The sequence below is a fragment of the Cinclus cinclus genome, chromosome 1, assembly GCF_963662255.1.
Source record: "Cinclus cinclus chromosome 1, bCinCin1.1, whole genome shotgun sequence".
NCBI classification, from domain to species: Eukaryota; Metazoa; Chordata; class Aves; order Passeriformes; family Cinclidae; genus Cinclus; species Cinclus cinclus.
Genome location: NC_085046.1, coordinates 53,092,384 through 53,118,230, shown reverse-complemented (window position 1 = coordinate 53,118,230; position 25,847 = coordinate 53,092,384). Strand labels below are relative to the sequence as shown.

Here is a 25,847-nt window from a genome sequence, read left to right as displayed (position 1 = left end):
TAAACATGGTTCTCGCCATGAAGGTGCTAACACATTATCCCTAGCCAGTGTGACTGGGTTATATTGTGCCATCTTTTTTTTTTTTCTCTCTTTTTTTTTTTTTAACAAACTGTGCTCTCAACAAGACGGGGAGCCATGTTAGTACTTCTTTCCAGAATAGGCATTTAGAAGCCTGTCCCATCAGAAGGCAGCTAACTGGGGCTTGGTTCAGCAAACCTATGAGAGTCTGAAGCTTCAGGCTCAGGGTTATCAAACTCAGTGTAAACAGGGCCTAAAGGGTTCTCCCATTCCCTCTTATCATCTCCCCCTACCCAAACACAAATGTAAGTTTAACATTCTTTTAAATATGACAGCAAAAAAATTTTAAAAAACAATGACTATCTACCTATGACCTACAGGTTGGACCCTTCAGGTTAGGTGTTGACACTGAAAATTAGGTCTCACGGGTAACACGCAAACCCATTAAGAGTTGTCATACTAGAGGGTGGTGGTTGAGAAAGCCAGTTATTCAGCAAAGATTGTATTCCAAACAGAAATTTAACCACAATCACCATTTTCTGTATATTTGCAGGAGCAGTGGTGGACAGGGCCCAAGGCTGCTGCAATTTTACACCAACACTTTCTAAGTGTATACCAGCACTTTAGGTTTCTCTTGCACAAATAGCATTTTGAACATGTAGCCTCCCACTTGGCAGTAAGAAACAAAAAATCTTATAACATACTGTCCTTTGCACACAAGTATTCATTGTTTTAAGAACAGCAAAATGAAGCCAGAAGTGCTTATACCTTGTGTATACATACATATATACATACAGAAATATATACATATATATGTATATCACTTGGACAAAGTTGTTTCCCTACAATGCACATTTGCTGTGCATCAGAGTCAAGTTCAGTCTTGCACATACAAAAAAGTATGATTATGCTCAGATGGACCTCAGATCCAAGCAGCTTGGATCCAAATCCCAGGAGTTGTCTGGGTTTACTTCAAATGGCAATTTTCTGTTGAGGGTACTATTTGAATTTAACTGGTTAACAGATATTCTAGCCTGAATGTAACCAACCCACTGACTCTTAATTCAAACCCTAACTCAATACAGGTGAATGGTACCAACCACAAACAAACTTTGCAGAGGCTTGCACGAATGTCTTTGGTGTATGTGTCTATTCATTTTAAGGTACAAAATAATAATTATTATTATAATAATAAAAATAGCTATTTTGTGTGCTGTAGCAGTTCTTGTATAGCTCACAATAAGTGCAGCTCTCAACCCCTCCCACACCCAACCACCCTCCCTTGCAAATATTTGTTAAATAAGGATTAGACAGGTCAGACACCATTGTAGTGCAAATAGTAAACGATTAAAAATTTTTTTTTTACAAAATATAGAAATGTTTGACTCCAGTAACTGGACAAACATGTTCCTTTCAAGTATCTCTCACTGAAGATTGTGTTTTTAAAACAAGTTACTTCCATTTTTAAAAAAAGTCTCTCTGTGTTTTTTTTTTCTTTCTTTTGCAGGTAAACAGTTTCAAACCATCTTGGTTGCATAGTTCTAACATTGTAAGCACCTTTACAGAATGTAACATTTATTCTTTCATTATTTTTTTTGTTCTTTTTTTTCTTCATTTTTCTTTTTTTTCCTTTTTTCTTCTTTTTTATTTTTGTAAATGTAGTGCAGAAGATGAAGGTGTACACACCTGCACACTCTTGACCCTTGATCAATGTTAAGTATATGTATGTGTATCGTGTCTGTATGTATAGAGATATGTATACATAGCCATATAGATACAAACACAAACACTACATACCTACTCAGTTACTCTGTAAATGTGAGGGGAAAGCGCCAGTGACTGTAGTGAACGCACACGTGGCTTTTCATTGACCTTTTGGACTTTGTCCAAATTTCTGCAGGTTTGATGAGCTGCTACCACGGCTTGACCTGATGGGTAGCTAAGGGAGGGAACAGAACTTCCTTCCCCTAGTAGTAACTAATGTTTAGTATAATATATAACAAGATAAGGAGCATACTGAAAGGAAGGGGAAATCCCCAACCCATACCACCATTCAGACCTATCTTATTCAAGCCCAGCTTCATGATGTTTTCTTCATTTTTTATATCTGAAGTCTTTTCTGATCCTCCTCAAGTTTTTTGTTGTGTTTTTTTTTTTTTTGTCTTTTCTTTTTCTCTCTCCCTTTTCTTGCTCTCTTCTCTTTTTTGCTTATATTTCTGATTGTTTCCCTCAAAAAAGATACCATGTCTGGTCTTTCTTCTTCTTGGGCTTTTGATATGTTTTCTTCTTAACAAGGGTCTTGTGCACACCAGCATCTACGAACAGCCACACTCCTCCACAATCATATTCTGTATGTCTTTCTTAATGATGTTCTGGCCATCATCATAGTAGAGCATGGACATAGGCCGGAGCTTGGTGGGCACACAACATGATTTGAGGTTGGCAAATGGGCTGTGGCCCCGCATGCGGTAGTGGTTGATGACAGTGGAGTGGAAAGATAATGATGAACCAGATGTGCCTGCTATATGGCTGGGACACTCTCCTTCGCAGTAGTTGGCATGATAACCTGTAGGAGCAATGATCCAGTCACTCCATCCTATGTCCTTGAAGCTGACAAAGAATTGCTTCTTGCAGCAGATATTGACTTTGCCATCACACTCCAGGCCTCGTCTCCGCCGCCTGTGCTGGCGATCCTCTGAGTGCCGGGCAAGCATCATCAAGAAGGGCCGATGTGATTGCTCCTTCTCTTCTTCTCCTGTGAATTCTCCAGCTTCCTTTTCTTTCCCTTCCCCATCATCTTCCTTTTTCTTCTTCTTACCCAGTAACACCAGGTTGGCTCCTGTCTCTTGACACAGGTCACAGGCAATCCGCACATCCAAAGAGCTCTTGCCTTGGTCCAGGAGTCTCTGGACACTGCTGGAGACAGGGAAGATGTGCCAAGTGCTCTTACGGGTGTCCACTGCCTTTTCTGAAATCAAAGTCTCACTCTTTTCAGCTTTCAGGCCCCCATCCTCTGCATCCTCTGCTCCTTCATAATTGCTTTTTGGCTGCCGCTGCTGTTGAAACAGGCGGATGGTGACTTTTGTTCTGCTCCGGTTGGCCTTGGAGACCTTCAGGAAGAGCCACACTTCAGCATGCTCCACCACCGATAATTCACTGCCTTCCTTGGAAATCTCAAAGTGCAACATTTTCTTGGCTGTGCCTGATTTGGTAAATGGAAATAGATAGGAAGAACTTGTTAGTATGTCTGCTTGCATTTTGTTAAAGAGACTTCTGTTACTTTTTCCACAGGCATGAAGTGCCCTAGGTTTTCTATTTGGTTCTTTAAATTTTTATAGATCTTCTGTTCTAACCTTCCTTCACCCCCTCCTCAGTTTCTATTTTGTGAAAATTCTCTTTTTAGAAAAGTATATATTTTCCTGTTTTCCAGCATATTTTAACCAGAGCATTTTTCATAGTAACGATATAGTCATCAATATAAAGCTTCTCATGGCAAATAAGCATCAGTGGCTGCCAAGAGTTCATTTACTTAAGCTGTCTTTGTGATCACTGTCAGTTGAAAGACAAAAATGCTTTATGATGGCAGTCCATATGTACCATATGCATAAAATCTACACCTAATATCTGGTATGGGAATGAGATTCAGTGCTGCCAATTCTTTAGCAATACTTTGAACATTATACGGGAAAGAGGTTTACCCTTTCTCCCTCCATAAAATACATCCTTCATTTGCATCTTCAAATGAATTGTAAATAGCAATTGTTTCAAAAACAAACACCTGCTAAAATATAAACCTCAGCTTTGAGTAATTTGCAGAGTTATGTTGTAAAGAACTGAAGAATTGCAGCAGGCAGACTTTTCATCCTGTTAGATGTTAGCTGTAGATCCTGTTCCTAATTTAACACACTGTACTTGCTGTGATTATAGTAATGGTGAATACACTGAGAAATGAGCTAAAGAACTGTATAATTATGGGGATGGTTCTCTGGCATAATTGTATCAACTTGCTGAGATGTCATTATGATGATTGTGATGGTGAGGAGGTGTTTCTCAGATACAGAGCTCATATCCCTGGCAGAAGTTGGAATGAATAATGAGGGCTGTTTAATGATTTGATCACTAGAGCATGAAGAAGTTAAGAGAGAATAAATTAGCTAGGGGGTGGTGATGATATTTTTTTTTTTTCAAGAGAGGCACTTTTCTATTTTATTGACAAAAAAAAAAAAAACCCTGATGATGTCTTTTGTTCCTTCTCAGCATGGAGGCCAGGATAGACTGGGGTCACAGATTTGCAATGTACAGATATCTGGCCTTAGTGAGAAACAAAGAGTATTCATAATTATCAATTTGTCATTAATATTATTCTTGAGCTACCCATAGTTATTTACCAAATTTTCTGTGTAGCAATTCTTCTTGTCAGTGAACTCTAAAAACACCTTTGCACCCCAAAAACAAGTGGTGATTAAAAACAAATAATTGGACACAGAGGAAAAATTGCCCTCATTGTAGCAAGTTCTTCTTGCTTCCCACTGCAACTGAATTCACAAGTACAGGCTCCCTGACCATAGCCCTGTTCACCCATTCTCCAGGGAGACAGGACTGAAGCAAAATCATGAGAGACATCTACCTTGTCTCTCTACCATCTACTTGCAAATTCAAGAGCTGCTGATCTCTGAAGTTGGTAGGCAGACTGTGCTGCCCCTTGAGCTACCTGTTGCTTTCCTTCTCTGTGAAGTACTAACACTGACACATTCAGCTTTCCCTTGTGGCATTCCCAGGTCAAAGAGAGAGACATTTCTGAATTACGGGGTCCAAAGGGCACAGCGTTTTGTTTTTGTTTTTCCTGTAAGCGAGAGTGTGAAATTGTAGACTTTAACTGTCACTGAGATATGGAAACACATGGTTTGTGTTAACTGCTTCTCACAGACGGCTGATGCCAGTCTCCAAAGTGAGTTACATTAATTTCTTAGGGAGCTACATGAACCAGCAGGACTGTGCTTTATAAAAGGAAGTGGCTTATAAAAAAGACAGAGCATGCTGACCAGTACTGTGAAGCATAATGAAATTACTCTTTTTCTATTATTTTTAATTGATTCATTCAATAATGACTGAATGGCTAATGCTGTTTTTTTTTTCCATTCTGGTAATCAAACTATGTCAAAGCTGCCAGCTGTGTTGGAGCAGAGGTCAGGTGATAGACACCAATCTCACTCCTGACTCAGTTTCAGAGCATGAGTTGTACAATGACATCCCTCCAGTCCAAAGGAAGTCTGGTCCAAAATTCTGGTTGCCTTGTACACAGGGATGTTACAGAATGCTCTCTATGAGAATGGATACTTCTAATGTCTGTGAGAACCAGCCGGCCTCTGGCTTTATCCCCCCGACTCTCTCCTCTAAAGCAAGCTTCTAACTTTAGGTTATCCCTTTCCAGTGCTGATAAATCCTTTCTGAGGGGGACCTGGACATCAGGGGAACCTGAAGGCAGTGGGTGTGCGAAGGGTGGGTTGCTGCCAACCAAACTCTACATTCAACACGTTCTGCTTGCTACCTCTAACCAAGCAAACCTTGCTAGGAAAAAAGGTGGTTTAGATCAAGCTGCACAAGGTCTTCTGGCACCAGCAGTCTCTTCCCAGCTGCTCTCTTTCCCCAGAGCTCACAGACTTGTGTGTGGAATCAGCATGAATTGCTGGGAATTGCCATACTTATTTTGTATTCTTGAGAAACCAAGCTGGGCACAGAGAGCAGTTCTGGAAGTAGCAGGGATCCTGTGCATGAGCAGATCAACTGTGCCAGGTGCATGAGAAGATCAGCTGTGCTGGACATGGACAAAAAACCTGGTCTGGTTATCTGCTCTGGAGAAAGCAGGTGAGGTGCAGACTTGGCTCAACAGTGGAGGAAGAAGCTGTGTGACCCATCTAATCTGAAAAGCCAGGCAGCCCTGCATTACAGAATAACCTAATGCTGTTAAGTGCTAGTGCATGGTATTTCACATTCTGCTATTTCCATGCTAGTGGAAGTTGAAAACAGTTACCAAGTGATGTATCTGAACAGCAAATATTCATATTACCATTTGCAATGGCCTGAAGTATAGTGATGCAAGCAGTTTTTTTGATAAATATTACATGAATGAAACAGGACCTCAAGAGCCCCCTTAAATAGCTTTTCAAATGCTATTCTACGTGTGGAAGTAGAATTCTTCATCATTACTAAAAATATTTGAACAGTATGGTGAAAGTACATAAGTACTTGCTTTTTCTTTACTTAAAGGAATTGAGCTTGAACAAGGTAGTCTAAGACATGTCCTTATACAGGGATAACAGCCTCCTTGTAGGTTGTTAGCTACAATAACAGCCTCTCTGGATGTGGTTAGCTACATTTTCAGAAACAAATGGTGGATTAAGATTCTAAAGAAAAAAGATGCAGGAAGCTTATCTGAGCCTAATATTTCTGAATGAAACAAAATCCTTAAAACTGCATAGCTAGTAAAAGGTTTTATAGCAATTTAAAAACACTTCCCTTTCATAGGTCTTTTTAGAAGGAGACTGGGAATGGTGCAAGGTTGAGGATAAAAAGCATGCTTTCACATTAGGAAAAAACGAAGCTTTTCTGAATTCTCTCCACATTCACAACTAGTTTGTTACAATCACACAGCACAAATGGTATGAATCCTGCAGTTTTTAAGAGGTCACTGTTCTCAGACAAGTTCATTTTGAAATCAGAGTTTGGCCTGTGCTGAAACCAAATTGAGACCCTAAAATCTGGCTTATTATGACTATGCATTCACTTTATAACAGAATCTTTGTTTCCAAAAGGTTCAGTACTTCAGTAAAATTAATTCTCCAAGTGCTCTGAGAAAAAAAAAACAAAACTATATTTAATTTTCTCCAGATATTTCTCAGGTATTGAGCAGTCTTTCCTTTTAAGTCTGAATTATGGTCAGGATCAAAGCTTCAGAAATATATACTGTTCATCAAACTGAAGGTAAAAGCGGGATTCCTGAAATTTGGGGTTGGCATCACTTCCATAATTACATTTTGTTTACCCTTTTGTCCTTCCTTTACATTTGCCACAGCTGATTTGCGAGGGTCTTTATCCATTTGTAATCATCCTGCTCCTCCTGCCTGACTGCTGAGGAAAAACCTACAGCCCAACAGTGATAATGCCTTCATCACTTCCATGCTCCTGTAAACAGCAGTGTCAACAGCCTGGATTTTTATCATAGCAGAAGGCAGCTGAAAAAGGAGACGTGATTACTTTGGGCTCCTTTTGATTGCTTTTCCGCATTTCCCATTCCCAAAACTTTGGAGAGGCCACCTCTCTGCTTTACTGCTGAGCAAAGTCCCTCACAGAAGGAGGACTGTCATGCCAAAGGAGCAGTCCAGCAGGGCGAGTGACACCAGCAAATGATGTGAGAAGTGGTTAAAAATACAAGCTCTAAGAAGTAGTGCATATATGGTAAAAGGTTTAATGGAAGGAGTTACTGAATGGAAAGAAAATGTAGCAGTATATATAGCATGGGAGTTTTCTCATATCTGTTTTTCTCTTCACTAGTGCTCGTGCACCTTTTTAGGAGAGAAGACTGAACATGCAAGCAAGAGGGGAGCCTGCACAGGTACCCTCCTCTCCACCTCTGGAAGGACTGGCCAGGGCTCCCACATGACTCTGCAGTCAGCACCTGCTCCCAAGCAGCACTTGGGTGACAGGCATGGCACAGGAACCCGTGGAGAGATTGGCAGAACCCTTGAGGGCCCAGGCACAGGAGGACTGGAGGGGCAGCCCTGTATGAGGTAGCTCCTGCTGTGCTCCAGCAGGAATCTGCAGGTCCAGTGTGCTCTTCCTCTGAGGCTAAGGTTCCTTCCTACAGTATGGTTGGCTTAACTATACAGCTGAAGTTCTGTTATTTGCGATTGCCAGCAGGATTCAAGATCGAGCCCTGTTAGTTCAAGCTATGTGCATATACTAGGTGGGGTCAAAGCTATACAATTGAGAGTATCTTCTTTTGACTAAAATGTGAAGGTATTTAATATTTTTAACTATTTGCAGTTAAATTATTAAGGCTTTTTCTTTCATAATGAAAGTGATTATCTTTTGTGAAATAATACTGCGGCTTTTCTTAATTCCTCTTAATATACAGGATTTATTTTCCTTTGAAAAATGCTCAGTGTGTAAGAAGGTGCTGTAGCTTTAAATTTCTATGCTTCACCGGTGCTTAATTTTGAAGCGTTTTTACATTATACTCTAAGTGAACTGTTTTTCCATACAAAGCAAGCTTTTTTTCCTTTTTTAGTTGCTAACTTTACTACTGCCTATGTTTAGATTTGGGGGAATTTGTACTGAGTGCCAATCTGTAATTACATTCAAAAGCATCCTTCCCTTCACTTCTCATTTCCGTTCCCCAGGAGACAGAAAAAAAATAGGTTACTAGAAAGGTTCTTCTAAAGAGAGTGAAGAGAAGAGCATGGTTATTGAGAGATAATTGCTCAAAATGTTTACTAATGAGTGACCACTGGAGTTAGATGAATTCTCTGTAGCATAGAATTTATTCAGAGAATTTAGTGTTATCATCTGGTAATTATCCCCTAGGCAGACTGATGATTACAAATGTCCTATTGCCACAGTTAGACAGTAGCCATTTCTGTGAATGCACTTCAGCCTATGGATCACTGACAAACAATTTATTCTGATCATTCATTATCTGGCATATGTGACTGCTCACCCAGGTTGCACACTTTCATTCCTGCTCCCTTACTATTGCCTCTTACAGTGGGAGGAGAAATTATGGCACAATTAATACCTTATCTTTATACTCACCTATCATTAGATGCCAGAAAAGGGAGATTTGTTGTACAAGAAAAATAAACTGAAAACGAAAATCAGGAAAAAGAACTATCCCCAGAGCATTTGTGGGGGGGGGGGGGGGGGGGGGAAAGAAGCAGCAGCGACTTTATTTAAATACCTTTTTTTCAAAAGTTAACCCAAAGAGGCATTGACAAGGTCATTCAGAATGTGAAATAATTCAGTTCTGGTGAACCTTGACTCTTCTCTGCTATTTTGTTAGGAGGGAAGCACTTTACATCCACAGCTTTGGGTTCTTTCCAAATTGAAAGCCCTTCCCCCACACGGCTTTAAATATTTAGAAACAAAAAAGGTGTTTGTTTGGTTGAAGTTGTTCTCTTTTTTTTAACTTGATTTCTTCATTTATGTCTAAAATAGCTCAAGCAAAGTTTAGGATCATTTGCACCAGTAAAATATTCCAAGGTAAAAACAATCCCCAGTCTTCATCTGTTTGTTTTGTTTGTTTTTTTTTTTGTGAGGACAATTTTTTTGTGCATACTTGTAATAATTTGCTGTAATTTTAAAAATTAAGTGGATTTGAGGCTGCCTGTCTGTTTTCATTAAAATATTTAATTCTGTGCACTAAGGCCCAAATCCCAAGCCCACTGAAATGAATAACAGAACTTCCAGTTGCTTCCAGTAAACTGAATTTCAGTCCTAAATCAACGTTGCAAAGCTCTGTTGCATTAAATATTGCCTTATCATAGGCATATCTCTATATATAGATATAGATGTAAGAACTCCTCAACATGAATCGCTTAGTGCATGCAAGGCAGATATATCCTGCACGGAGGAAAACACATGAATGCACATTCTTGTCTGCAGGAATGGTATGGGTACAGGCACAGGTACACGAGCATGTCTTCCCTGGCATACCTGTGCATAAGGACATGTGTGTGCTTATACACACATACAGGCAAATACATATTCAAATATTCCCCACTAGCACACAAAACTTTGGGCCAGGCTACACAGAGATGGACACATACAGCACTTTCTGTCTCTCTGGTATGTTTTTCTAAACTGATTCCCAGATTCCTAGATTAATCTCTGCTTTCTCAGATTAATCTTTAGGGCTCTCACCCTCCCCCCCCTTCCCTGGAATTCTCACATTTTGATACAATGAAACAGATCAATAGAGAATGACTTTCCTCTTCGGGAAGTAACTTGCTTTCATTTGCTAAACTTGAAATCTTTGATTTGGTATGCCGTGGGGAGGGGAGGGGGGGGGAAATAAAAAAGGAAAACACAACTAGGGAAAATAGGCTTGTTTTCTAAAAGCCAAGGAGACTGCATTAAAATAAAAAGATCTGAGCAAATCATCTCAGATGATGATTCATGGTCACATTTCTCAGTATCTTGTAAAAAAATAATATTTCTAATTTCTGATCTCTCTAGATTTCCAGCACTCCCACCATCCATCAGTTTATCTTTTACCCCTCTACCTATTTCCTTCCTGCATTATTTTCCTTGCAGCTTTTCATTGCATTGAATCCCTGCCTTTTAAATAAACTAGAAGAGAGAGAAGAGCCCCACTTAGAGCAGCAACAGATAAGCATAAAGATCTCAGGGATTCAGAATCCAATTAGGTAAAATAAGCGTTTGCAGGAAGGTTGCCTCGTGTGGAGCAAAAAGCCTTTGGAGCGTGCCCTCTCGTGGCCGTTCTTTATTCAGAATGAAAATTTGTACCCTTAAAATAACAGTTCTTTTCAAAAGAAAATTGCTGAAATTATTCAAAATACATAAGCGACAAATCCTTTGGGCTTTTTTAACTCTTGAGCTGCCAGCTTAGTCGTATAGGTTATGTATCTTCTGGGAAAAGACATGAATACGCACATACACTTATCCCTCTGCACATTAAAGTGGGCATTACATGACCAAGTCAGTTCACCTTGAATTCTGTATGAAGTGGTACAAAACAGTAGAATTGGTCTAAATAGCTGGCAGACTTCTCTGTCGTTTTCTCCTGGAATTTCTCCTGGTGATAAACCTTTACATTTCAGTATTTCCATCCAGTAATTCCTATCACCTTCTCAGGGGCTGATGTTAGCAACCCATTTCATTGGTAGTTTAGTTGCCAGTTGGCAAAATCCCAGATCTGCCTAATAAGCTGTCTGCTTAAAATAATGAACGAGTTAGTAGACAATCATATTTATAGGTATTGAGTATCTCTGTTATCGAACCTGTTGGATTTACTTACGGATTTATAAATTTACAAATTGATATGACCCCTCTCCACAAAAAGCTATTTTAAAACTTTGAAGTAACACATAGAACTCTGGCACAGCTAACCTTACAGAAGAACTAATTGAGGTTAGTAATCTTAGTTTGATATGAAAGTAATTTTCATGTTTTACTTGTATGAGTGCCAAAGGACAGTAGGGTGCATTTATAACTTTTGCCCAATACTCACAGTCATTAGTTTTACAGAGATCTGTCTGGATTTGTTAGCTGTGAAAACTACCTGCCAACTATTTTGCTGATTTCCTGGACATAACTACACCTGTGCTTCAGACAAGTTTACTGCATTTATTTCCCCTTTAATTGTCTGAAGTCTGTGCTTGTTTGAATTTTGGTCTGTATTAGAAAACAGAAGTTTCGAGCCAGAGCTGCATGCACAGGGTGCTGTTTGTTCACTCACTCCATTTCTTTGAATGTTTGAGAATATGGCTGATAAAAGATGGAAATACTACTTTTTAATAAAAGCAAGTAGTAAATGTAGCATCTGAAAGGCATGAGGAAAGGCTGATTTATGTCAAGACAGACCCAAAGAAACAAGAAGCCTAAAGTCTTGTTTTGCGTTTTATAGACATTTGATATGTTTTCATTCATTTTCATTGATTTCTTATTGCCCTCTATCGAGGCTGAGCGAGTTTGATGTTAAAAGCAGGAAACGCATTAACCTGGCTGTGAGCGGAACACATCCATTCTCCTGCTTGGTGTTTAAAACTTCTTCATGCTATTCCCAGTTCCCACAGAATGAAAAGTGGACACTGTCCCTGTGGCTATATTCTATTCCTTCCTTTTAAACTCATACTTCCTATATGACATGTCACTCGGCTTTGTTATTTTGCCTCACATTCCTTTACAGGAAAAATACTGGCTTAATATTTGACAGGCTAAACTGCCAGCGCACAAGAGGACAGATCTCGAGTAGAGAGAGTTACTTGAGTTGACGCAGCATTGGCACCTGTAAAACCTGGTAGATCCTCTGATGTTTGCAAGTCACCAGGTATGAGTGGCTGTAGATGAAGAATATACTTCAGTAATATGAAATTACCCCGCAGAGTGGATTTATCATTTCTATTACAAGCCCAAACCAGAGCTCGGTTTTTAGGTTGCTAATTGTCCCTTCCTTGTTCCAAACCAAAGAGGCATGGAAAGGCAGCAGGTGTGGAAAAAATGGACAATGCAGCCCTCCTGCCTAGGCTTCCAGGACTGTCTTAGTACAAAGGAAGAGACCTGCAGCAGGGAACGAGAGGCACGAGAACACCGCGCACGCTCCGGTCTCGCCGCCCGACAGAAGCGGCCCGGCCCAAGCGAGGCGCCCCCGCCGGCGGAGCGGGCCGTGCGCCGGGGCCGGCGGCGATCGATCCACCGGGGACGGTGATTGGCCACCGCCCGGGCAATGGCCGGGGCCTCGCTGCTCACGTGACCCCGCGAGCCAATGGGCTGGGGAGCCGGCGGCGGAGGGTCCTGCACAGAGTAGGCGTACATCAAATTCCGAATTCCTTTGTGTCAGAGCTCAGGAGAGACAGTAATGTGTTTACAAATGATTGCGGCGCGCACAGTGAAGACAAACCACTGTTCGTGCCATATGTGTTCCACTGTGCTCAGAGCGAGCTGCTGAAAACCAGGTGGGGAATACGACTCATAGGTAGCTTAGAGGTTTCCTTGCTTTTATAAATTCATTTCTAAACTAATGTTGAGCTACCCCTGCCTCTAATGACCTCTGGCACTGACACCTTCTCCCTGCTTTTTGAAGTGGAGGGGATGGAAAAACTGAAAAGCCTGAGCTCTCATGCTGAAAGAACTGTTGATGTGTATATTGACAAGGACTCCGAAGGCTAGGACTCCTTGTTCAGCTGGAAATCAGACAGCCAGCAGGAATGTCTGCACTCAAAAGCATGCACACTTCTTGTGCATGGCTTCCCTGCAATCAGAACATCTGAGTCAACAGGTTTTCAGGACTGGAAACTCTGAGTGTTGTCTTAATTGTTTATACTGCTGCAGCAAACTTTTAAACAAAAATGCTTGGAGTTCCTTTGCATACTTTGCCTACCATATGCTGTACCAAACAAAACAATGACATTCTTTTAAAACCGTCTTGGCAACAGAAAAAATGCTTTGGCTAGACAGCATCATAAAAAGTTGGTGTTAGTTAGATGATAGACTTATTACAAGTGACTGCTATTGATGCATGCATTAGCATAACCCACATACCCTAACAGAAGTATGTGCAGATACATATACATTGAATTAAATGAGTTCTGTTCCTATTCGTGTAGGAACAAGACAGCAAAGTACAACTTTAGAGCTGTTTCCTATGGGCAGTTTATGTGAGCCTTAAGATCTTGCTTACTGAATATATATATTCTGAGCTCTTGCTGCCTAAGAGCTGGGGGAAAAAGAACTGTGAAAGAGTTCAAAATACACCCTACCAAGGTTGCATTTTTTTGGCAGGAGTGTTTTAGGAGCAGAATCTTTTTTCCAGTATGCAGAAGTCTGCATTACAAATTGGATCAGCTACAGCAACTTGTCCAGTTCTATTGAAGTCATCTGACAGTCCCTGCAACTCTTTATTGCCAAAGATGCTGTGTTAAATTAAAAAAAAAAAAAAAGGAAAAAAGAGGGAAAAAATCCACAAAAAGCCTTCTCACTTCTAAAACTTAAAGCTTCTTCATCTGATTTTATAACTTCCACTATAATTTTTACATGAAAGGGCTATTTCTGAAGTAGTTTACAGTCACTTTCTGTCTTGATAAACTCCCCAAAAGGCGACAGCCTTTTTTTCTTTCACCATCAACTCTGCAATTCAGCCCTTTACTGCAAGTACTCTAGATTTACAGGCAGAGTTTGGAGGACCCTGCTGCTGCCTGACTTTATGTTCAAGACTGGTTAGAGAGCTTCCTCTCTGTGTGACTGACTGTGCTTAGCAAGTGTAATCTGTAGCCAAGACTAAGTCAGAAAAATCAAATTCCTTCAGAGTCCTACCCCCCCCAGTCCCATTCCTCCTTTTCCCTTCCCCCAAGTCTCATCCTACAACCTTTCAGAAAACATTGCTGAGGAGAAGAAAATAAGTTAATTGCACTTTTGGCACAAAGGATATTTTACAGTTTTGTTTGTCAAGCACTCACCTGATTCTGCAAAAGTGATGATTTCTGAGGTTTGCTCCACAACTTCATTCATTTCGGCTCTTCTTCCAACATCATCCTCTATTTCCACATAGCCATCCTCTCCCACCTTTCCCACGTGGAGTTTTTTGATGGCATTCAAAAGTGCTGCCTTGGGTACTGGCTGGGTGATATTAGGTCTGTCCCTCAAGTGCAACATGTTCAGTATGTGCTTCTTTACAGCTTCCACCATCTCAGGCTGTGAGCTGGGCACATCCTTTGAGAGCGTGGCAAGGGCACATGATGGACAGTCAGTGACTGAACTGTGCCCCTCGGATCCTGGGGTTGGGGAACTCCTCACTATAATCCAGCAAAGCACCAACAGAAATCCTCTCTTCCAAAGCAAAGGCATCCTGGCAGCAAAAGTTGTTGTGATTCCCTTTTTAAAAGGCCCTGCTTTTCCTCCCCCTTCACGAACAGTTTTTTTGGGGGCTGGTTTAGTTTGTTTGTTTGTTTGTTTGTTTTTCCTTCTCTTCAGCAAATTCTCTGGAACAAGAACCAAAAGTTTTCTGTGAAGTTTTGTTTGCAGGTTCCCTCTCTGAATGCAATAAGTGCTGTAGATGTTTGTGGCTGTCAGGGAGAAGAGTTCTGACTCTGTCTCAGAGTAGGAGAGAGACACAGAGAGAGGGAGAGAGAGAGAGAGGACGGATTGGCCTAAAGTGAGTGAGTGAATGAGAGAGGGAGGGAGTTTTGTCTGTGAGTAAAGGCTATGATTAGGAAGGGGGAGGAACAGGCAGGCTGGCTTCCTTATGCTCATTGCTCCCCTAACACACACCTCTCTTCAAATATCACTACTCGTGGTTCCTTCCCTCCCCCCTTTCTAAAATATCTTCTCATTCCTGTAAATTTACTTTTTTTCCCTCTCTGTTTGACCCTCCTCCCCCAGCTGTCATTTCCCTCCTTTTTTTCCCCCTTTCTTTTTGTTTTGTTTTGTTTGTTTTATTCCTTCAGCAGTATCAATGGCTTAACTAAACAGAGGAAACATGAATGAATTAAAAGAGTGAAATCTTTAATGAGCACCTTGCTCTTGGTCCTGCCTGGTATTTTTAGGGATAACAGGAGATGTTAAATAGCTTGTGAATGAGATGGGAATAAGGGCAGGGGCTCTGAATATTTTGAACAGGACATTATTCTGCCTGAAATAGAAGAAAAAAATCTTTTCTGCTCACTTCTAAATGCTGGGGGTTATCAACACTGGCAAGAGGTCTGACAGGCACAAAATAGCACTGTTGTTTGGAGGACTCTATAATACATTATATACTCCCCAGCTGCAATATACAGTCAGCACTGAAAGCCTAAGCAGGAGTTGTTACATATATGTGACATGCCATGGTAGTGCCATATAATATCCCTACTTCAATGCTAGTCTGTGCCTGGAAGTTCTTGGGTAGATATATTTAGGTTTGGGGTTAATCAAGCAATGCCTGAAAAATGCTTTGAATGTGAAAAAGTGTTAACATGTCATCTGGCCAAATCATACTTGCTTCTGACTCAGGCAAATCCCTCATCGATGCCAATAATAATTCTGAGTGAAGGCTGAGTAAGATCTACATTTGGCCCATTGTTATTAGAAGCACTTATTACTTCATTCATTTAAATCACAGAGAACAACCATAATATTAGAACAAGACATTGGAAATTAAAAGAAAGCTAAAGCACTACAAGAAGCAGGAGTTTCAACAGTGTTGGTAGCCCCTTCTCAGTTTATGGCCGGAGGGCTTTGCTCTGCAGTGAAAAGGCATTCCCTGTGCCACTGTCATGCCTTCAGGTTGCCTTTACATTCTATATCCACTCTGTTCTGTTATTTACCCAGCAAAGTTGAAGTTTGAAAACTAGCTTACATTTGATTTGGTAATGGAAAAATGACAGATATAGCTATAACTGTGGAGATTCTTCCCTTTCAGGCATTATCTTGTACAGATTTTCTTAGACCTTTTTAGCGTTTACCCTCTTTCTTTTCATTCCTTTCATTTTTGCTCTCACACACCTCTGTCTTCTCTGATGGGCTTACCTCCTCTACCCAGCAAATATTCTGGTCTCAGTATATTACTGTCAGCCATTGTATTTCACAGTGGAAAGGAGTAATTTATAAATATAAGCATTGAAAGGTCTCTAATTTCCATGAGATGACTGCAGGCACATGGACTAAAAGACAGGCAAGGAATTATAGGTAGAGTAAATTAAACACACAGAAGTAATTGAACAATCAACCAAAGTCTTACAAATGTTATATATTGCTAGTCCTTTTCAATTAAGATCTTTTATAAGTCTTTCACTGTTATAAGGCATCCACAGTACCCCCTCATCTATGTTTTACTGACCTCAGTTGCTATACTGTTATATACTGTTACACTTACAGGTCTGTCAGCATTATAAACCCTGCAGCCATTCTTATAAACACATCTTTGTAACACAAACCTCACTATAATACATCGAATTTTCTTGGATCTTGTGAACAGCCCAAAGTCTGTTGTAATTATATGAAGTCTGAAAGTCAGCTTGAAATAGAACTAAAAGTTTAATTGGATGAAAAAATAATTTCAGATGAAAATATGCATTCATGATTAGATGTACTAACAGATGACATAATTAAAGGAGTTATATATATAGTTCTAATATAGCACCTATCCTAACAGTATCTGAGGAAAAAGTAAGGGAGAGACATAAATCAAAATAAAATACAGATAAGTATGTCTGGGTTCTTGCTGTGGGGTATATGTTTGCTTGCCATATTCTACAGGTACAGTTATCACATACAATCTCTATTACACAGAGGTATAGCATATCTTGCTTACATGCCGTGATGATGACAGATTTAATATTAAAGCATAACTTTCTAAAAACCACTGTTTTCTAAAAGCAAGTCTTCCAATAGTGCTGATATATGGTTTATTTGTACTTACAGGTATAAACATATATGTACAAAAACACATACAGAAATGTGTTTGAACACATACAGAAATGGTGGTTCAGACTCTTTCTACAAATTACCTGAGCTGCAAAGTTCTGTATATGCATTCATTCAATATAACCCTAACAGTATGCAATAGCATGCACAGGAATTAAAAGTTTCAGTTTTAAAGGAAAAAAACTGAATGAAAGTTTTACCTCTCTAGTCCTGACTCTCAGAAGGAGACTGCTGTATTGTGCTTTAAGAACTGCTGAAGTTCCTCTTTGTGGTACTCATAATGTGAAGCTTTATACTTCTCGTGTGTACACTCACATATATGGTCTGTTAAAAGTGGGCTGGATCAAGTGTGCTGGATTGGTTAATCCTGTTACATCAGCAATTGACTGTTTTTCCTGTATGAGACATACTTCTGGTAATTATCTAATGGAAACTCCTAATTCTCTAGCATGACAAAATATCGTGGATCAACTCATAGAGGTGATTTCTGTATCAATTTAAAGACTAGAACTTAAAATCAGACAAAGCAAACATTGTGAGTCAGGAAGATACACTCTAACTTGTTGCATTGCATAGCTAGATACAGATAATATTAGATGTAGATAACACTGTTCTACTTCATATACAGTATTTGCCAGATAGTTAATTACTACTTTGCAAATTGTTTTCTTCTTCTTCTTACACACTTAAGAATATACCAGATAATCTTTCTGCAAATTTGGATTCTTTTCAAATTCAGGAAAATGCATTTAAGCAAGAATCCTTTTGCTTTGGATGATTTTTTTTTTAATTCAATCTCTGAATAAATATGTCCTTCTGTTTAAATTAGGGATCCCTTTAAAGCTCTTTAAAAAATGAATCATATTGCTCCTGTTCAAGTCTCCTGGCTCCTTGACGTGCAGATTGCATCACACTATTAAAAACTGTTTAGACATCTAAAAATAAATTACAATGAATGACAGGTCACATTTTTTGCAAGTGTGGTATCAACACTTGTGGAATAAAATAAAAAGCAATTTTCATTTCAATTTACATTAATGAAAATCAGAAATAAATATGCCAATTAGGCAGTACAGAAGTAATACATAAAAGGTCAAAAGTAAATCCAAAATCCGTCTCCTTTCTTAAACACGTATAATAACTGGCTTTATGTGGTACCGTTTATGACAAATGGCATGATCATGCAGTCTTTACTCATTCATAACACCCACTGATTACCAGAAAATCCCCATCCCTCAGAATTATTTTTTTTTTTGGCCTGAATCGTACTTATAATTATATTTTATGTCCTGTCGGTAATGTAACTTTAATCTGTCTTGGAATATGGCTGATCTGGATCAAAGAAAGACTTCAGACTTTCAATTTACAGTGATACCAGGGAGTCCTTATAGCAGTGTTGATCCCAACTGGTGCGTGTGTGCATTCACACATCAGCTTTGGTAGAATGAGAAAAAATCAGAAGTTAATGGGAAACGTATGACCAGATAGGTTGTTTTGTTTCCCAATTTTTATATGCATATAATAAGTGAAACAGGTTGCTGTAGCTTTTCTATAATGAGCATGTATATACCTAGTTAGTCGCAGGGCTCTTTTTTTAGTGGGGATCCTAAATCTAGATCTTGCCAAATTAGTTTTCCACCTTGCAATCCTGTTCTTCTCAGGACCCGGCTGAGTTTGGTTTTAACTGACATCCCAAAACCCTTTGAAACTAGTTGCATACTGGTAGTGCGGTGCCGGTTTGGCAGCAGACATGTTCTCAGCAAGAGACCTTACATCGCACTGGTTTTGCGGAGAACAGAAACCTTGCCCTGAGAGTAAGGGAGCTGTCTTCTCCCTGGAGTTAGAGCGGGACCCGGTGATCGCGGAGCCCTCCCGGGACAGAGCCCTCCCGGGACAGAGCCCTCCCGGGACGGAGCGCTCCCGGGACAGAACCCTCCCGGGACAGAACCCTCCCGGGACAGAACCCTCCCGGGACAGAGCCCTCCCCGGACAGAACCCTCCCGGGACAGAGCCCTCCCCGGACAGAACCCTCCCGGGACGGAGCGCTCCCGGGACAGAGCCCTCCCGGGACAGAGCCCTCAGGGACAAAACCCTCCCGGTACAGAACCCTCCCGGGACAGAGCCCTCCCGGGACAGAGCCCTCCCGGTACAGAACCCTCCCGGGACAGAGCCCTCAGGGACAAAACCCTCCCGGTACAGAACCCTCCCGGGACAGAGCCCTCCCGGGACGGAGCCCTCCCGGGACAGAGCCCTCAGGGACAAAACCCTCCCGGGACAGAACCCTCCCGGGACAGAGCCCGCAGGGACAGAACTTCTCCCACTGAGGCGGAGGGACGGCAATCCCTAGGGAGAGAGAAACCGTGTGGGCTGTGACAGAACGAGAAAGCTACCGAGTGAAGCACGGCAAGCATGTGTGTGATTTATAGCGCAGGATAACTTCTGAAAGGAGTTTAGGAGAAGTGAAAAGCATTATTCATTTCAGAGCATACTCCTTATTGCCTCGGGGAGTTTGTGTATAGCTTTACCAAAGGCCTAATGAAAGCTTTACTCGGTGACTAATTTTTTTTCACACCTATTTCTCTCTTTATAAATATTTTTCTCCCCATCCCCCCCGCACTCCTTTTCATTTTGTTGAACACAGCAACACCTGCTGGCAGCGGTCCGGGAGTACTGCTGGAAAGACCCACTGATCTAACTCTTCAGACCAGCTGCCATTAAGCACTGCCAAGCCATATTAATGAGCTGCCTCTATTTTTACCCCTTCCTGCCAGAAAGGGCAATTGCTCTTGGGAAAGACTGTAGCTGGGTTTGGTTTTTTTCTTTCTTTCTGATTTTTTTTTTCTCCCTGTCAGCTTCAGAGTCCAGATAATCATTGTTCAGTTGAGATTTCTAATTTAAATTCTGATACCACCAACTGAGACCACATAAAACATTGGAGTGATGCTGAGCCTATCTTGCTGGCTCACAGGCATACTTTAGTTCCCCGCTGTATTAGAAATAACTAAAGGAATGGGACTGAGAAAGAAAGGTTAGTGCTCCAGCAACCAGTCTCTCTCTCTCTCTTTTTTTTATTATTTTCCTGATTGTGGATTTTATCTTACAAACCATTTTTAAAAATGGCCCAATGCCACTTCATTATTCACCCCCTGGATATTGTGTGATTTACTGGCAACTTTGGAATCCTGAATTGCATACAACAGTATCTGTCCATCTCCACCCCTGCTTTGAAGAGCAGCCACTAGAAAACACATTGGCACAGATTTCTGTGAAAAAAATTGGATGGAATTTCAGTCTGTTTTACCTTAGTTTCCTGTAATAGTAAGAAAATATATGCCAGAAACTTACATTTAGAAGTTTTATGTTTCTACTTTTATGTAAGTGGACCAATTAAGGCTGGTCTTGCTGTTGTTACTAACTCAAATGCTTATGTGCTTCTTTAGAGGGGTCAGTGATTTCAATAATAATTAGTGAGCTGGTCAAAAAATAAAGTTCATCTGAGGATAAGAACTCAGCCTAGAGGGTAGGATAAATAAGAGTTTTCTTGCCTTTCTTTTTAATATTTATGGATAACACTTTTTACAGGGGGGCAGGATAAGTATAAGTTCTGTTTTACAAGAACCTTATATCAAAGCAATCTGACAAATAGAAGCAAGTGTGTTAATTTTCTTTCTAAACTATACCTATGTCTCCTGACATGTCACTCATCGATGTGTTTTCTTGCCAGCTCATGGAACAGTGAGCTTTAACAAAGATATTTCATGTTCATGTTATTTTAGCATATGTGTTGCCTTATTATGCTTGAAAATGAAAGCCAAGGCATGTGACTATGTAAGCCAGGTCGTACAGGTGATGTTATTAGTGTGATACAATATGATACAAATATGTGTTATAATCAGAGCTTGTTCAAAACTTTTCACTTTGGGAAAAAAACTATTTACAAAGAGAATTTTCTTGAATTTCTAGAGAGAGTATGGAATTAAGTTTTAACTGGAGATAGTCCACAAAACTAAAGTTGTTCATGCAGCTTTTCATTTGTCAGGTGACTTTTCAGTACAGTACTGCAAAAGTAATCTTTTTTCTTGAGAGATGTCTGTACTGTGTAAAATGTCTTGAGTGATGCTGTCTTCAAAGATATTTTGAGATTATGATTAGAGTCTCATCAATGATTTAAACCCCAAAGGGAAGGACCACCAGGTGACAGTTCCCGTTTGGCTCCAAGTAGGGTGAAAACATTCATAGATGAATTAAAACTATTATTGAAATTCCACTTAAAATAATTTCCATGCTGCTGAAAACTTTGACTGTTGGTCAAAACATACATCAAAATAATTTCTTATGTAATTGTACTTCAGTCAGTGGAGTTTTATCAAGGATATATTTGCACCACCTTCAGAATAATGGGAAATTATCCTATTTCTCTGACAAAGCCCTGAATTCTCTGTTCTGTGTTCCTTTTACTACAGTTAATCAAATCACAGCACACACAACCATATAAGTTACAGACTCCTGTTAGCTTTTAGGGCCAACTCTTGGTGCCACAGAAGTTAATGCTGACTGTGGGAGCAGAAGTCAGTTGAATCGAGCTTTGACTCTGAGGATAAGTATAAACCATTGATGGACGAAAAGAGAAACAAAAAGTCCTATCTTAGATAAAAGCTGTTCAGATGATTATTCACTGATTTACTTCCCAAAGTAATATTGCCTGTGGATTTTAGAAAGATTTATGACTGTGTTTGCAAAAGCAATGTTGGACCCTTAGTTAATATGAATTGGGGTGGCTCTTCTGACTTCAGATAGAGTTACATCAGTCAGTCTCATGTAAAGTCTATTTGCTTAATTTAACCTCTACATATTAATGTTTAGGTTTTGGCTTCTCCCTTTAAAAACAGATCCCAGTTTTTATCTTGTTTGAAAGGTCAAATTTCATCTTGGTTTAGCTCCCTCCATGATGGGGATACATTTTGTGTACTAAGTTTTGATTACTTATAAATCTGCTGATGTGTGAGAGGGAATTGAATGAAGCACATAAGCTTTCTCTTTTCATTGAGCTGAACTCAACAAGAGATTACACTGGCAAACCTTCCAGTAGTCATCATGTATAGGCCATTGGGAAAAGTTGTGGTGTCGCACATCAGTAGATATTCCCATCTGTGAGAGTAACCAGCAGAGAACTAACATAAGTGACATACTGAGGACACCAACAAATAAATTTTTTAAAGTATACATTGATCTTCTGCATATTTGCTGCTTTGTCACTGTGAATCCCCTTTGGAGCAAATCACTATGGATGAAGTAAATGCATTCTGCAGTGAAAATTTTATTAGGAAGCCTGACTGCTTCAACTGTTTGCTGCTATTGATGGGGACCCAGAAAATATGGATACCATGGCTCTACCATCAACTGCTGAGGACAAGTACCTCATGTCCCCATCTGTAAAGTTGAAGTAATCAGTATTTTTCCTGAGGTCTGTGTGTCAAAAATTACAAACAAGCCCTTGCTGCTGTTTTGTTTCTCATGGTCACCAGTTTTCATGTGGGTTATTTAAAATAGTGTTTGAATGCATTTCCAAGATAGACACAGGTTAAATCTGAGGGATGGGTTAGGCTTCAATTATTATTTTCAGGGAAACACAAGAAATTACTGAGAGCATTTCACATATGGGGAAGTGAAGGGAGTACAAGGGACAGTCATCATTTATTGACATAATGAAGGTGCTCCCCTTCTCTATGGACATACCCCTGCCCCAACGTTTTAACAAGCACTGGATATTACCCTGGGATTCCAGGTTCAAATGTTTTCAGAATTTATCTCAGATTTTTTTTCCTCAAATCTGGGGTTACAGCACTTGAGATTTAACTTGGTAGCATGGAGTTGAACTTTTGGAATGGGTATGAGATCCTCAAATCTGTATTTAATTTCAATTATATTAAATTTTCTAATTTGACTTCACATTTTATGGTTAAAATTTTATACTTGTAGTTCAGTGCAGGTGGGACATGTAACATCTTGACAGCTAAATGCCTACTTTCCTGGTGACTGCTTGCGGACTACAATGTGCACGAACAACTAGGCTTAAGCCTCTTTATCAGTAAGGACAAAATAGTACCTGCCATGCTCACAGGTCTTGGAAAAGTGCTTTTAAAATGAGCTTTATAATACCCAGTAACAGTTGGTGGAACAGAGGGTTGACAGGCAGCAGTGATGGCCAGTTGCCTAGACTATCAGTTCCTCTTCAATAACTTTTGTATGCCAACTATGAACTTATAAACAGTTATTTTCTTTATTCATTGTCTGCTTATTGGTGTCGTGCCCTCATGGTGACTCCTCTAAAAGGGGTGACATAAGGTAGCTCAGAATAAAGTTTTTGTGTGCAAACAGGGCTCAACTGTGTGTCTATGCACACATTTTTAATTGCTCCTTTGAAGCTGCCTATTCAGGGACAGTAACCAAGCATCTAGGAAGTATAAAAACAACAAAGAAGTGTTCAGATGTTTCTCATAAAGCAGATTCTTTTTTGAGAGGGTTAGTTCTGGTTCTTTTTTTGCCCCTTAAACTGGATTTATCTCACGTGATCAGAGTCAAATTGACAGCTTTGAACAATAATTTAATCTGCTCGCTCACAGGAGAGAGCAGTAGGGACAGCCACAGGACAATCTTCCTCACCCACTTTCTTGGGTTCACAGAGCCTTTTTCGTGCCTTTGGTTCAACAACTTCTGGAGACATTAAGCAGAGCTGCCTGCTGTAGTGTCTTGCTTTGAGTGGGAGATGAGCTGAAATAAGTTAATCCTTTAATACAAATCAGCAAATAGCCAGTGTAGAAGTGACATTCAGGTAAGTGTTCATGAGGGGTATAGAGAGATATGAGTTTTGGATGTATCATTTAGAGGTCTCCAAACTTAAAAATGTAATGTGCAGTGACAGTTCAAAAAGCCAACAAAAAAGGGGATGTTGTTAGGAATAGTGTGAGAGCAAGACAGAGGGCATCATGTGTCCTCTGTATACATATTGCATCCACAAAGTGGAGGTCATCTGCAGTTCTGGTCTCTGCATCTCATGCAGGACATAGGAGAGTTAGAGAGGACACACTAAAACTATTAAGTTTTTGAAGCAGCTGCTTAATCAAAAACTGAAAAAACCAGCTTGGAGAAGGGAAAGCTGAAAGAACATGTACTTGGGTATTAGAAAACCATGAAGATGGTAGATAAGGTGAATGCCAAGCAGTTATCCACCAAATCCTGCAGTATCAGGGGGAATGCGTTGAAACTAGTAGGAGAAGATTTAAAACAGATACAGAGCTTACACAATGGAGACTGAGCTTCTGGGATTTGTTTCCACAGGAGGCTGTGAAGGCAGACAGTATCAGAAGACTCAAAAAGATCCATTAAAAACTACCAGAGGGAATAGGCAGGGACATATCCTTTAACATCCTTAATACAACAATTGCCAATTCAGAGGATCTTGAAGGGATAGGCCTGCGGAGAGCAGCCAGGCTCACATTCTCTCTCCAAACAGCATCTATTGTTGCCAATGTTGGAATGAGAAAAATGGGTTAGATGGACCACCAGGGGGACTACTCAGGAAGTGTCCTTACGTGGTAGTGAGGCACTCCTGTCTCAATGCTGTGGAAAGAACAAAAAAGTTCCTGAAGGTGATTCAGAGCAAAATGTAACTGTTCCTGCCCTGAGTCACTTTCAGAAAAGCCCATCTCTTGCTACCAGTTTCAAAGGAAATTTAACATAGATAAAATGAAGTCTTGTGAATAACCACATTTAATCATGGCTGACACAGGTTGGGTTTGAACTGCTGCTCTAGAACAGAGAAAAGTGTCATATATAAAAACTTAATCCAGACATCTCACAGTCATTTTGCTGAGTGCTTTTAAGAGCCAAAACACTATCACATTATTGGTTAACTTTGATCACAAGCAGTTGGAAACATTTCCTCAGCCAATGATGCTGAAGTATCACGTCAAGGTCTGGTTAAGATGAAAAGTTAAGAAAACATCTTCTGTATACATTAGACTGCTCTCTCATAGTATTGAAGCTGAATCACTGGGAAAGACTGCCTCTGCTGTCTAGTTGCAAAGCTGGTCTGAATTGCCCAGGTATGGCCGGATATCCTAACATTTATGGGAAGTCTGCTGCATGTCAGCATCTGGAAACAGAAACAGGCTGCTAGGCTGGAATTACAGGATGACATCTGACTCAGAAAGAGGGGTGAAAGTCAGGAGATGATTCTATTATGTAAAAGCCTCCCCAGTAGATTCATTTGAGCTCTCCAGCTCACAGACGTGAAATAACTGCTTAAGGGACAGTTAGGTGTTTCAATACCTGATCTCTACATACAATGAGCTCTTTGGACATGCAAATATAGACATGGTTGGACATAAATTACCAGAGTTACAGATGTAAGACATTTTTAGGCATGTGCTGAAAATCTGGTCATCCCAGAAGAAAAAGTTAGTTGTTCCCAAGCATATTCTGACATTCATTAATAGGCTAACATGCCGTATGAGCTGCACAGAATCTAAACTTGTCTTTTAAATGTGTTCTAACTGAAAAGCGAAGCTAAATATAAGGAATAAAAATTACTGATCTCTGGTAGCATGAATACTTGGTGCATATATATATATATATGTATATATATATATATATTTAACAAATCATCTGATTAATCACTAAATCCTTTGAAG

The 25,847-nt window shown here is 40.1% G+C and overlaps 1 protein-coding gene across 1 annotated transcript; it reads right to left on the bottom strand.

Moving 5' to 3' along the window:
* Positions 1-1,281: 1,281 nt before the first annotated feature.
* On the bottom strand, positions 1,282-15,228 carry INHBA (inhibin subunit beta A). Its single transcript, XM_062498076.1, has 2 exons — positions 14,211-15,228; positions 1,282-3,220 (listed from the first exon to the last, which is right to left on the bottom strand). The coding sequence occupies exons 1-2, from the start codon at positions 15,001-15,003 to the stop codon at positions 2,334-2,336; spliced, it is 1,680 nt and encodes a 559-aa protein (XP_062354060.1). The 5' UTR covers positions 15,004-15,228; the 3' UTR covers positions 1,282-2,333.
* Between the last annotated feature and the right edge of the window lie 10,619 nt (positions 15,229-25,847).